Here is a 13,397-nt window from a genome sequence, read left to right as displayed (position 1 = left end):
TTGTTAGTCTATCATTTTGTATCTACTCATAATAGACGATGTCACCATTATCGCCAGCTACCACAACTCCTGTGCTGTGATGTGGATGGGACTTGATGCAAGAGACGTAGGAGTTGCTGACTTGAATCCTTTTTAGTAGTTTTCCCAGGTTCCAGCTCCAAAAGAAGGCCGATCCATCAGCATCCCCACTCATGATTATTTTACCGTCTAAGGTACAATCAATTTGTATTCCGTAGCCAGCTACTTTATGTCCCTCGAACTTCTTTCTTTTGTTGAAACGAAATTTACCACTTCCTTGTATAACCAGGATAGTATTATCCATAGTTTGAAGCGCTATGAAATTGTCTTTTGGATGTACCACTGCGCAAGGCATTGAGTGTTGAGTTGGATCAGCTATGATCTTATCAGGTATATTGATTTGCCATCTCCAAAAGCGAACAGTACGATCATCAGAGGTAGACATGAATCTTGAATTACCATCGACAGCCGTTAAAGAGTTAATTGCACCTAGATGGTGATCATACACCTGAATCGGCTGTTGAAAAGAAGCCTGGGACAAATCAAAATGTTCAATGTGTCTATTAGCGAGACCAACTAAGATCTCATTCTCATTATTTGGGTTGAATATCACCGTATTTGGAACAGCCTCTACTTTCAAAGTTTTGAGAATAGTACCCGTTTTTGTATCCCATAAAATAACACTTTTGTCATAAGAGCAACTGAGGAATGTATTCCCAGTACTATTGAATGTCACACACTTAACTGCATGATTATGACCATAGAAGCCTCTCAATAGTTTGTACAGTGACATGTCCCAAAGATAGATACGGCCATCATTTCCAGCTGATAGAAGTAAATGTCCTGATTGAGGAAAGAATTGAACGCTCGTAACTCCGCTTTGATGGCCCTTTAGAACAGCTTTGACCTTTGTTGGTGGAAACCATTCAACAATATCCTTCTTGAGAACATTTGCGGGTTCCATATACTCAAAGTCCTCGAATAACTCCGTTGCATTGGTGTGTCTCTCTTTGTGATCAGCAGGTATTGGTTCCGCTTGGTCATCACTAAGCTCTTCCGGCTCAACATATTTCTCATTGTCACTGGAGTCTGCAGCTTTTGCCCACGGACCCAAGAAATCCAAGCTTTCTGGATTTGTCTCTTTCAATCGCTTTTGCCGAAGCTTCTTCTCTTTTTTTGGGTGTCTTTTCCTTTTAGTTTGTGCTGGGGAAATAAGCGTCGCTATTCCACCATACGTTATTAGGGAAGAAGGTGGTGCAGTCTTATCAGTTGACGACTTCGGTATTCTAGATTCTGTTTTAAAATCGTCTTCATCGCTACTTGAATCGTAACCTGATAATAAAGGCATCGGTAATGGGAATAAAGGTAAATCTGGGGCACAGGTCACGAGATTGCAGAACCTCATTTTTCGCGATGGCTTCCCATCTCGTATCTCATTAACTCGAACTATCACTGCGATGAGCAAGAGAAGAGTAGACGACGATTCTGACATCGATGTCAGTTCCACAGACGAGTCCGATGTTGAGACTGGATCTAAGGAAGAGGAAATGGAAGAAGTTGTCAATGTTGACTTTGATTACTTCGATTTGAACTCGAAAGTGGACTTCCACGCTACAAAGACATTTCTTCGTCAGCTTTTTGGTGATGATGCCACACAGTTTGATATTTCTGGCTTGGCTGATTTGATTTTGGAAGGAAATTCTCCGGGCTCTACCATCAAGACGGAGGGAGAAGAAAGCGACCCCTTTGCATTGCTCTCTGTCATCAATTTGAATGAGAATTTGACAAAGCCTAGTGTCAAAAACCTCATTGACTACATTTTGCAGAAGACGAAATCACAACTCGAGTTCAATATGATTTTGAGTAAGTTGTTGAGCCCTGAAAAAACTACCAAGGATCAATCAAAGCGCTTGAAAGTTGGCTTGATTGTTAGTGAGAGAATGATCAATATGCCAGTGGAAGTGGTACCTCCTATGTACAAGATGTTGGCTGAAGAAATGGAGAAATCTGAAGATGCTCACGAGAAATATGAGTTCGATTACTTTCTTGTGATTTCCAAAATTTATAAATTGGTCAATTCTAACGTGGATGAAGAAGAAGACGCACAAAAGTCAAAGAAGAAGAAAACTTCTGAAAAAGATGCTACTGAAGAGTTTGACTACTTCCATTACGAAGACATCATTTTGGAGGACAATGCTAAGTACCATGGTCATTACTCTTACACCAACCAGCAACAGGAGACAGATTCCCGTAGAGTTTTCACTGAATATGGAATTGATCCAAGATTAAGCTTAATATTGTTAGATAAGAAGGGCTTCATGAAATCCATTCCTGAAATGGAGGAAAAGTTCCCACCTTTTTAATGTGAACGATGATGTATATTTATGAATTACTGTTGTAATGTTTATATTGTGCGTTGCCCAAGATTTCATGTAATGTTTTGGTATAATTGTGAACAAACTGCGAAAGTGCGGTCCTAAGAGGAGGGTAAACTCCATAAAAAAATAAGGACAACACTATCAGAAGAAAAGAAATAGCTGATACCGTAGAATTCAGATCGTTAAAACAGATAAAAGTAGTCATATCCACTCTTTAATATGTGCTTGGTCATATACATTGCCCTTATTGAAATTCAGTGAGAATGCACAATACATGATGCATAATAAAATATTCATCTAAATATATTTTAGAGAATGAAATGCTTTTCGGAAATAAAAAAAACCAAAAGAGATCTGATCAACTCTTTTCAACGCGTCAAAATGCCTAACCATCACTTCTACTCCGATAATACCTTGCAATGGGTTCCTTGGTGCTACATCCGTGTGTGCAGGGAAGATGAAAAATTTGCTCACTAAGATTTTGAGCTAGCGTATTCAGATCAACACCTGTGAACATGCCTCCAGCACACAAGAACCAGGCGTTGCGTCCTGAAAACATTTTAAAGCGTGCCGAAGACCTTATTGGCGTCGGAGAAAGAGAAGCTTCCCTCGAAACTTTGTATGAGTTTATCACCTCCAAGAGAATTCGTTACTTGCAAGTTGAGGATTTGGAGCCTATCGCTCTGTTGCTTATTGAGTTGGCTGTTGACTTAAGAAAGGGAAAGTTGGCCAAGGATGCTTTGCACCAATATAAGAAAAACGTGCAGATGTCTGAACACGGTTTGGAATCTGTTGAAGTAATCGTTAGACAGTTCATTTCTTTGGCTGAGAAAAAGTTGGACGAAGCCCAAGCAAAGGCTGACATTAAGATCGATCAAGACGAGGAAGAAGATTTGGAAGACTCCCAAACGCCTGAAAGCATCTTGTTGTCTGCTGTCTCCAACACAGACTCTGCGGACAGAACCGAGAGAGAATTGGTCACCCCTTGGTTGAGATTCTTGTGGGAGGCACTTAGAGCTGTTTTGGATATTTTGAGAAACAACTCCAAGTTGGAAGTCACATACTCTGCTATTGTGAACCAGGCTTTCCAATTCTGTTTGAAGTTCAACAGAAAGGCTGAGTTTAGAAGGTTATGTGAGCTCTTGAGAGCACACATGCAATCTGTCACTACTCAGGTCCCAGCCAAGGGTACAGGCACAAACATTAATGCTGTTGATTTGTCTGATCCTGAAACTGTCCAACGTTATTTGGAACAACGTTTTGCTCAGTTGAACATTTCTGTCAAATTGGAATTGTGGCAAGAGTCCTTCCGTTCCGTTGACGATGTGCACACTTTAATCACAGCTTCTAAGAAGGCCCCTAAGCCCGTTATGATGGCTAACTACTATGAAAACTTGGCCAGAATTTTTGCTGTTTCAGACAACAATTTGTACCACGCAGCCGCTTGGAACAAATTCTTCAATTTGTTCTCTCAATCCCCTAACGCCACCGACAAGGAGTTGAGCCACTACGCCTCTGTTCTTGTTTTGTCTACCTTGGCGATCCCAACAAAGTCATTGAATGTCAATGAAACTGTTGTTGACGAACAAAAGGCCAAGAACGCCAAATTGACCTCTTTGTTAAACTTGAACCAAGTGCCAACGAGAGACAGCTTGATTTCCTCTATTGTCAACAGATCTATTTTGAAGTTTGTGGATGAGCCAATCAAGAAATTGTTCGAGATCATGAGCGATTCTGAGTTCCACCCATTGACTGTCAAAGAAAGAGTTGCTGAGGTGTTTCAAATTCTCAAAGATGACAAAGCTTACAGCAAGTACATTCCAACATTGACCGAAGTTGTTTTAATTAGATCTTTCCAACAAGTTTCTCAGATTTATGAGGCTGTGAAATTGGATTTCTTAGTTTCTTTGGGTATTATTGAAGGTACTGAGTATACCTTGACACCTTTGGAAGTTGAAGACTTGATTGTCAATTCTGTTAAGAAAGGTCACTTGTCTTTGACTATTGATCACGAATCTCAAGTTGTTACCTTCAAGTCCAATCCATTCGAGGATTCTTTCAATGACTCTTTGTCATCTAAGTTGCAAGCTTCCCCAGCTGAATTGGTCAGAAACCAATTGTCCAAATTGGCTTACGTTTTAGCAAATTCTGTTAAGGTTATTGACCCACAAGCTGAGGCCCGCAAGAAGCACAGAACTGACATCGCATTGCAAAATGCTATCGCTGACTTTGTTAGAGAACAACGGGAAATTGCAGAACGAGTTGAAATTTTGGAAGAACGCAAAAAGATTGCAGACAAAATCAAGCGTGAGGAGGAAGAGGCTGCAGCTAAGGCGAGACAAGAGAAATTACTTGCTGAGCAAAAGGCCGAGCAAGAAAGATTAGCCAAGGAACAGGAGAGAAAGAACCAAGAGCGTTTAGAAAGAGAAAGAAAAGCGATCATTGAGAAAGATAAGAGAAAGATAGCCGAAGAGATTAACGCTAAGGGTATCATTCACATTGATTTGGACAACTTGGAGGATTTAGATACTGACAAGTTGCGTGCTATGCAAATTGAGCAATTGAACAAGGATAGAAAGATTTTGGAGGAAAAGATGAAGATTGTTTTCAAAAAGGCAGACCACATGGAGAGGGCTTTCAGAAAGTACGAGTTGCAACTCTTGGCCAAAGACGCCGAGGCTCAGAAGGAGAGAGACGCCAAAGCTTACGAGGAATTCAAGCAGAGCAAGATCGAGAAAGCCAGAAAGGAATTCGAGAATGCCACTGGCTTAAAGGAGCGTTTGTCCCGCGTCTTGCCAGACTACAAGGAATACAAGGCAGTCATTGACGAACAAAATGCATCTAAGGTCGCTGAAATGAAGGCTAAGGCTAAAGCTGCTTTTGAAAGGGCGAAACAAGAGCGTATTGCCCAAGTCAAGCACCAGCGCTTGGAGGAGTTGAAGAACAGAAGAGAGAGAGAACGCATTGCTGCTGAGGAGGCTGCTCGCAAAGCGGCGAGAGAACAAGAAATGGCCAAGTTCAAGGAAGAATTAAGATTGCAGAAGGAGAAGGACGCCGAGATTGCCAGAAAGAGAGCTGAGATGGAGGCTGAACTTGCCGCCAAGAGGGAATCTGCGGGTGCTCCAGCTACATCTGGTGCCTACAGACCTCCAACTAGAGGTGCTTACAGACCACCAATCGGTGTTGGAAGCAGACCATCTCCATCAGCTGCAGCACCACCGGCCGCAGCACCACCAGCCGCAGCACCACCAGCTGCAGCACCACCAGCAGAAGGTAAACCTTTGACATTTGCCGAAAAGATGAAGTTGAAGAGAGCTGGCCTTCTTAAAGAGTAGACTAGCAATTACATTCTGGTCAATAGGTAACAGAGTTGTATACAGGAAATTCAATTGTAGCTTGATCGTTTTTCAGTCAGTAGTGGTACATTACACAGAACTATGATCACCGTTATCGGATCACTTAACTACGACTTGGTCACATACACAGACAAAGTTCCTGAGGCAGGAGAAACATTCCAAGCGAATGCTTTCGAGAATCACCATGGAGGGAAGGGCTTGAATGAAGCTTTGGCTTGTGCCAAGTTGCGCAGTTCCGACAAGACCGTTGTGAAAATGATTGGCAATGTAGGTTCTGATACTTTTGGGAAAGAGTTAAGACACTCTCTCGAACAGGCCAATGTCGACACCACGTTTGTGAAGACATTGGATAACCAATCTTCTGGTGTGGCGGTGATCTTGGTTGAGAGTTCGGGTGAGAACCGCATTTTGATCACTGCTGGAGCCAATGGTGAATTGAAGCCTACTGAAGAGGATTTCCGTACTTATTTCAAGGACAGCCATGCTGCTGGGGATTTCCTTGTCTTGCAAAATGAGTTCCCCTTTACACTTCAAACCATCGAATGGGTGAAGGCGAATAAACCATCAATCAACATCGCATACAACCCCTCACCTTTCTACGAGGAACTCATGACACCCGAGCTAATGTCGAAAATTGATTTGATCATTCTTAATGAAGGTGAAGCTCTTAGCGTTGCCACTAATGTGTTGAGCAAGTCTGATATCACTGATTTCAAGTCCACCATTGCGTCTAATGCAGTGAAAGGCTTCTCACAATTAGCCGAGAAACTAAAATCCATGATAGGGAAAGACAACTGTAATACAGTGATAATTACGATGGGTAGCAAAGGTGCAATTTACACAAGCCACGAGGACACAGCCATGTTTCAACCCGCTCTACAGGTGACAAATATCGTTGACACAACTGGTGCTGGTGACACATTTTTTGGAGCAGTTGTTCTGCACCTTAGTGAAGGGAAGTCTTTGGAAAAGGCTATAGAGTTCGCTACAACAGCCAGCGGCCTCGCAATCCAAAAGAAAGGAGCGGCAGAAGGGATTCCTTCTTACGATGAGGTAAAAGAAGCAAGTAATTAAAATTAGGTATAACTGTAATGACCAAATGAACGGAGTAGATGTATTAGGATGGATGATATCCCAAAGAAAGAGCGTCTATCTAAAATCATTTTCTTTTGCGAATACCAGGAACTGGCGAGTTGTTCTTTCCAGAGGCATGCACGTACTCATTGACTTTAGCTGCAACGCCACCCAGGGCAGACCTGACCCTTTGCGACTTTTTAGTAGACTTTCTCCTGTACACCTCAATGTAGAAGGCAATAAACAAAACGAGATAAGACGACAAAATACCGCAACCAGAGTAGGCGGCCAACATGGTGCCCGCGCAGTCGCCACAGACAGGCAAAGTTCCAATGTAATGAGGGAAATAGGTAAAGATGATCTTTTGATACGTGGCAAAGTAGACGAAACCCAAGTCTAAGATAAACTGAATGATCTGGAAACGTGTGACCCATTCCTTCCACCAGACACGGATACCTCTAGCAGCCAAGAAGTAGTACCAGTACATAACGACATGAACGCCCAAATTCAAGGTGATTGGAACCCATGAAATTGGAGTCAAGCCAATCAACTGAGTGTAGCACAACAAAGCCGTGGCACCATGATGATATGTGTGCAAGAAGGTCAATTTCTTTTGCTTCACCACCAAAAACACAGTGTCAAGAAACTCGCAGAACTTTGTCAAGTAGTTTAAGTAGTACAAGGTCACCAAAGGCTGTGTCCATGCATCAGGGTGACAGATGGCATAGAAAAGGCCATGCTTATAAATCATAGGAATAAGCTGTTCCATCATCAACGTCAACAAAGTCAACGAAATTGATGTGAGGAGCAAGTTGTGAAGCTGGAATAAACCATTCAAAACAAGCGGCTTAATGCCGAACCTCTTAAAGAGATAGTTACCTCCAAAGATGACAGTATAATACACGGCAATAGCAGTTGCAACAGCAGGAAACGTGCTGAAGGTGGTTTCGCCTGGCACAAACTGGAACTCAGAGGGCACAAAGCGACCGTTTGTGACGGAGGCCACAGCAGAGTCAAATAACGGCCAGAGCTCAATTAGAAACGGTTTGTGGATCGAATAGCTTGCAGAAGACATGCTTGGACCAAGAGTAAGGGTTCGTCTGAAATTTTTTTTTTATTGTCGATGTTTGTATATACATATGTCCAGCGCGCATAAGCAAAGTAGGGTACGTCAACACAGATCACATGCAGAAAAATAGAGGGACCGCGGGCTAATAGGATACGTTCAAAGAGTTCAAGTGATGAGACGAAAAGATCAGGCCCACATCTTTGAGCGATATCCTTGTTTGTCGGTGGGTTTCCAAGTTGCAAACATTTTTAAGCGATGTCTCAGTCCACCATTCGATGCGCGGAACCCACCGGATAGAGTGCGCATAGTGCATGAAAAGTATCGCTGGTTGAAAAATGTCGTGGACGAGCGTGTTTTCCCCGCTTGACGTGGTACACACAATGTCGCTCGGAAAAAGTTCGTTCTGAGAACTCCGGTTGTTCATCATTACTTCTACCTTAAGGTATTTTGATGAGTACCGGCAGTCCGTGTGAACGGATCTTTGATTAATCTTTTATTCAAAGTCGTCTCTTCTTCTGATCTGCAAAGTTTTGCCTTTATTTCCCCGGTCTGGACCCCTCTACTTACCTGCATATTCTTCTTGTACACGGTTTAACTACCGTGGTTACACTTCTTTTGGCTGTCTGTTTTGAAATGTCGCTAATACCGCTTCCAGAGTCCCTTGTACCATTTCTCAAGGAGTATTTACCCTCACAACGTACTGACAGACCTTTTGTAACTCTAACATGGGCACAATCGCTTGATTCTCGTATAGCAGCGGCGCCAGGTCTTCAGACCAAGATCTCTCATGCCGAAACGAAAACTATGACCCATTATCTTCGAGCAAACCATGATTCTATCTTAGTGGGTATTGGAACAGTACTAGCAGATGATCCAAAACTCAATTGTCGCTACGGCAACTCTCATATTCGACCGGTGGTAGTGGATCCGCATGGAAAGTGGGACTACTCAAAGTCCACGCTACATAAAGTGTGTGCAGAAGGCAAAGGGCTAGCACCATTCATACTTGTCGGGGCACAAGTGTCACCATCACTGGAAAACAAAACAAATTTAAGTGCCCAAGGCGGACAATTCATAACCATTGACTTCTCGCTAGATCGTTCTTTGAATTGGCAGCGCATATTGCACGTTTTGCACCAAAAAGACATTGCCTCGGTTATGATTGAGGGAGGAGCAGACGTTATCAACAGTTTGCTAAAATCAGATTTAGTGGATAGCGTGATTGTCACTGTGGGCCCTGTATTTTTGGGCAAGGATGGTGTTGAAGTTAGTCCTTCGGGAGGAGCAGAGTTGGTACAAGTCAAATGGTGGACAGGTACTAAAGATGTGGTCATGGCAGCTAGACTACAGAAGGGAACAAGCTGAGTGTCTTTTGTTCATACTATATTACATTGATAAGATAACTATGACTGGCCTTACAAGCAGATTCTGTAGGATGCATAACGACCAGAGGTTTCGGATCTTCTGATGATTTTCACAACATCACCTCTCTTCAAACCCAAATATCTGGCAACAGGGTCCTCCCTCTGGATTCTGGGTAACTGTGACTCCTTCAATCTATATCTGTCTAACAATTCTTTTTTCTCCGGCTTAGACAAACGGATGTGTTTTGGAACCAATTCGTGATGGGTAATATTCACCACCAAGTCGCTCTCCTGGAACACCTCAATAGTGGCTGGCGACACGGTTGGGATCAACTTATTGGCACTGGGGGTGATGGATGTTTGGTAGATGAAAATACCCGTGCTAAAGTTCTTCTCACTGATGTGAATACAAAAGTTTCTCATAGTCTTGATTCCCACAGACGCTTCGTCGCAGAATTCAACCCACAAAGAGCCCATTTCTGGAAACTTTTCTGCGGCCTCAGGAGTAGGTTGAGCTTGGAAACACATCAATTTTCTTTGTGCTTCTCCCATGGGACAGATTTTCGCCTTGAATTCATCTAAGGTCATGTTGATTTCCTCATCCGTAATGTAATAGCCCTTGTCCCTCACCATCTCCTTAACAGTTCTGAATGTTCTCCACAAACGGGAGGTAGCTCTTTCAACGTCGTCCATGTTTGCGGTAGGTTTGTGCAGAGATGTTCACGTTTAGAAAACTACACTGATTATCGCTCATCACAAAAATTTACTGAGCGTCGCACGCACATTGCGACTTATCTTGAAGAAATGCGAACCATCACATACAACCGCTAGAAATCTTGTAAGCTCCCTACAGTTATCTAAAGTATTCTCTAATATCCACAAATCTATTTTCCATCGCATATCCTATCTATGCATCAAACTTACGACGGAAACGCAATTCGATGTCGCCACTAGACTTCCATATTTTCGTTCTGATTGTCTGAAGCGTCATATTACCTTGTAGTTCTTGCCCACGGCACTCGAGTGCTAGCCATTCCAGTGGATTCCTCTTCTCCTTCATTTCCGACGTTCTCGTATCAAATTTTTCAGTAACGTAGTACAAAATTTTGTTCACTCGAAGCATGTTTTGAGAGACCAACTTTGTGGAATTGACCACCAACGGCAAGCGTTTAATTTTCTTCTGAGATTTACCTCCAATCTTCTTATCGGGTGGAAGCTGCGAGTAATCCATTTCCATCAAATGGAAGGTTAACTTTGGAGCCTCTTTATGTACATACCTGTCGTACAAAATAGGCTGGCCAATCCATTTCGGTAGACCATTTCTTAATTGATTGACCAAAAGCCTGTTATGCTCATTTGCCGGAGGATATGTTAGACCAACAAGATCTTCAACATGAAAGCTGCAAAGGTCTCTATAATTGCCAAGGTCTTGTGACTTTTCGGCTATGATAATGAGCAACTCTTTCGAGTAAACAGACAAAGGAATCAATGGTTTATACTTTTCATCATCCGGCTTAGCTGCCTGCAACTCAGGATCATTTGTGTACAACCTTAAAGAAGTTTTCAACGCTTTTTTGGAGCCATGGGTGTTGAAAAACTCAATGTACAGTTTCTTGTTTAACAATAATAACTTGGAGATGGAATCATCAGAGATACTTGCACCATCGGTAGTATTATCCAAAGTCACATCACTCAGGTTGCTTGTAACTGAAGTTATTGAACTCATAGACAGCTTGACACTATGTTGCGTAGGAACAATCCGCGACGACTTTCTGAATAAGGACTTTGGTCTTCGTGGTGTATCGTCCCCACTAGCAACAGAGAGTGAATCATCATCCAAAGGAGAAGTTCCTGGTCTTGATTTGCTTCTGTAGTTCACTAAATCTGTGCGCAATTGCTGGTCCGCCTTCCACTCATAGAGGGAGTAGTTGCGTAATAATGAATTGAGAAAAATACGGCACAACAGAAAGCGATCGTCAATGGTGACCTTAATTGAAGAATCATATCCTTTTCCATTCTGTGACTTTTCATATGCAAGATAGGGGTAGTCCCTCACAAGCTCATCGTAATATACTTCGACATCATTCACCAAAGGATTCACTAAGCTAACAAACAATTTTCCTGATTTGATTTCGACTTCACACCAATCGTTAAGAGTGTCCATGGTTTGATACTCCTGGAAGAGAGACTCCATCTTCTCGGTCCGTTCTTTTAGTTCATCTTTCGTCAACGGGCGATTGTTTTGGGCATTTGGAAACACTTTTCTCTCTTTGCAAACTAACAAATCCCAAATTGTAATATCTCCATTAAGACACAATGTGAATATCATCCGCTTGTTATTGAGTATTCTCTTTGCAATAATTGACTTTGGACTGAGCTTAAGTTCTTGAAAAGGATACTTATTGAATGGAATTGTGACAATGTCGGCTGGCGGAATAGGATTCAACGAAATCTCTACCGGAATTGTATCCACGACAGCTTCAGCCTTCTCTTCGAATTTTTCTGTAGATGGTTCTTCATCCTTAAAGACATTGACAAAATTGAAGGGTAATTCGTCGTCTGTAAAGAACATTGAGTAATACTCACCTGTACTTTCCTCTGACTTGACGTCAAAAGGATTACCATACTTTGGTACAGAAAGTGACGACTGAATCTCAAGGTTATTTGAATCCATTGACAAATGACTGACGATATCATAAAAATCTGAGTCCAAATCAGTTTTATCTGAGGGCGAAACTTTCATGCCACCAGAAATATCGTCATCTAATTGCGTTTCAATATTTGCCAAATAATCTAGCTTTGTCCTGAGATATTGGTATTCCGTAAGCTGATCGGTCTTGGGAACATGATACCTTTGCAAAGAAGTGTATGTCGACGCGAAGACGGATTTATCGCATTCTACGCCAAGTGAAACAATGGGAGAATCTGTCTTTGCAACTAAAGTGGACACGCCAATTCTCTCGTCCGTGTACGAGCTTTCTGAAAATTGGGCGCTTTTGGAATCATGTAAGTGGTTATCGGAAAGCCTCGACAAATCCGTCTTGATGATGTTTCCTGATTTATCGCCGGAGTAAAATACATTGAGGTCGCCTGATGCCATCAAAGATTCCGACGGAGACGAAGAGCTTGCAGTACAAAGACTCCAAACTGCATCTTCATGGAAATCGAAATTTTTATAGACTTTGAAGTTGCGCAAGTCCCAGAGTTTGACAGTAGTGTCTGTGGAGCCACTTAAGATAAAATTTGAGTTCATCAAGAGACACCGAACATTATCCTGGTGGCCGACCAATTTTCTGATCAAATTTTCATTTCCCTGAGAGGAGATACGCCTGTCGTATATGTTGATGGTATTACTAGGTCCACCTGTAGATATGAGGTTGGCATGGTCGTTGGACAAGGAGTAAATAGACGTTGGCAAATTTGAATTTGCCGAAATGTTTGTAAAAGATTGGATGGGTCTCAACGTGCGTAAATCCCATATGGCGACATTTCCGTCCAAGCCGCCACTAATGACTAAGTCTTGGGGAGCAATAGCTGAGAGTTTCTTAACGTAGTCTGTGTGGAAATTTTCGAATTTAAGCACATCACCCTCGCCTCCATCCAAGTCAATCAACTTCAATGACAAGTCAGCCAGAGCCGTAACTGCATGGCGGTCGTTATTGACAAGCTTCAAATCGTTAATCCAGTCAAAATGTATATTGTAACTTTTCGTTGAATTTTCTTCTAGCATAGCCACCAGATCCAGGTACCGAAGCGGGTTCGAGGAAATTGCCGTTTCAAGTTTCAAGAGTCTTTCATCCAAGTCTTCGGGCTCCTCATCCTCCGAGGAGAACCATAGGTCGGAAGATGTTTGATCCAGTTTCGGAGTGTTCCATACTTTGACCAAACCGTCTCTTCCCCCAGTAACTAGCTGGCCACGTACACTGCTGTATTGTATAGCGTTTATCGGCAAAATGTGGTTTTCCCGGGGCGACCCGTAGCCCAAGACATATGACAAGCCTTTTTTTACCGGAGCCATTGTTATTGGGCAAAGCAGGAGAAGAGGTGGGCGCTATCGATAATGAAGTCAGACGTATGTACAGGCTTGACCAACCTTGGGTGCGGAGTATCTCCCCTCGCACGACACACGAGGGCGGGG

At 42.6% G+C, this 13,397-nt stretch overlaps 8 protein-coding genes across 8 annotated transcripts; 4 read left to right on the top strand and 4 right to left on the bottom strand. All coding sequences in view use genetic code 12, as the record gives it.

Annotated features, from left to right (window-relative positions):
• Positions 1 to 22: 22 nt before the first annotated feature.
• On the bottom strand, positions 23 to 1,510 carry FOB63_003137 (uncharacterized protein; the record flags this gene model as incomplete). Its single annotated transcript, XM_002615772.2, has 1 exon — positions 23 to 1,510. One exon carries the CDS (start codon positions 1,508 to 1,510, stop codon positions 23 to 25), a length of 1,488 nt encoding a protein of 495 aa, XP_002615818.2.
• FOB63_003136 (protein-transporting protein) lies at positions 1,476 to 2,381 on the top strand (the record flags this gene model as incomplete). Its single annotated transcript, XM_002615771.1, has 1 exon — positions 1,476 to 2,381. One exon carries the CDS (start codon positions 1,476 to 1,478, stop codon positions 2,379 to 2,381), a length of 906 nt encoding a protein of 301 aa, XP_002615817.1.
• A 530-nt stretch (positions 2,382 to 2,911) lies between these two features.
• RPG1A (translation initiation factor eIF3 subunit a) lies at positions 2,912 to 5,731 on the top strand (the record flags this gene model as incomplete). Its single annotated transcript, XM_002615773.2, has 1 exon — positions 2,912 to 5,731. One exon carries the CDS (start codon positions 2,912 to 2,914, stop codon positions 5,729 to 5,731), a length of 2,820 nt encoding a protein of 939 aa, XP_002615819.2.
• Positions 5,732 to 5,833: 102 nt separating this feature from the next.
• On the top strand, positions 5,834 to 6,826 carry RBK1 (putative ribokinase; the record flags this gene model as incomplete). Its single annotated transcript, XM_002615775.1, has 1 exon — positions 5,834 to 6,826. One exon carries the CDS (start codon positions 5,834 to 5,836, stop codon positions 6,824 to 6,826), a length of 993 nt encoding a protein of 330 aa, XP_002615821.1.
• An 85-nt stretch (positions 6,827 to 6,911) lies between these two features.
• Positions 6,912 to 7,901, bottom strand: FEN1 (fatty acid elongase; the record flags this gene model as incomplete). The annotated part of the gene is made up of 1 exon (XM_002615776.1): positions 6,912 to 7,901. The coding sequence occupies one exon, from the start codon at positions 7,899 to 7,901 to the stop codon at positions 6,912 to 6,914; it is 990 nt and encodes a 329-aa protein (XP_002615822.1).
• Positions 7,902 to 8,528: 627 nt separating this feature from the next.
• Positions 8,529 to 9,260, top strand: FOB63_003132 (2,5-diamino-6-(ribosylamino)-4(3H)-pyrimidinone 5'-phosphate reductase; the record flags this gene model as incomplete). The annotated part of the gene is made up of 1 exon (XM_002615777.1): positions 8,529 to 9,260. One exon carries the CDS (start codon positions 8,529 to 8,531, stop codon positions 9,258 to 9,260), a length of 732 nt encoding a protein of 243 aa, XP_002615823.1.
• Positions 9,261 to 9,310: 50 nt separating this feature from the next.
• On the bottom strand, positions 9,311 to 9,952 carry RPB5 (DNA-directed RNA polymerase core subunit; the record flags this gene model as incomplete). The annotated part of the gene is made up of 1 exon (XM_002615778.2): positions 9,311 to 9,952. The coding sequence occupies one exon, from the start codon at positions 9,950 to 9,952 to the stop codon at positions 9,311 to 9,313; it is 642 nt and encodes a 213-aa protein (XP_002615824.2).
• Positions 9,953 to 10,166: 214 nt separating this feature from the next.
• On the bottom strand, positions 10,167 to 13,277 carry FOB63_003130 (uncharacterized protein; the record flags this gene model as incomplete). Its single annotated transcript, XM_002615779.1, has 1 exon — positions 10,167 to 13,277. One exon carries the CDS (start codon positions 13,275 to 13,277, stop codon positions 10,167 to 10,169), a length of 3,111 nt encoding a protein of 1,036 aa, XP_002615825.1.
• Between the last annotated feature and the right edge of the window lie 120 nt (positions 13,278 to 13,397).

This window comes from Clavispora lusitaniae (assembly GCF_014636115.1).
Source record: "Clavispora lusitaniae strain FDAARGOS_655 chromosome Unknown tig00000105_pilon, whole genome shotgun sequence".
In the NCBI taxonomy this organism is placed as follows: Eukaryota; Fungi; Ascomycota; class Pichiomycetes; order Serinales; family Metschnikowiaceae; genus Clavispora; species Clavispora lusitaniae.
The sequence above is the reverse complement of the archived record's forward strand: the minus strand, read 5'-3'. Positions and strand labels throughout refer to the sequence as shown.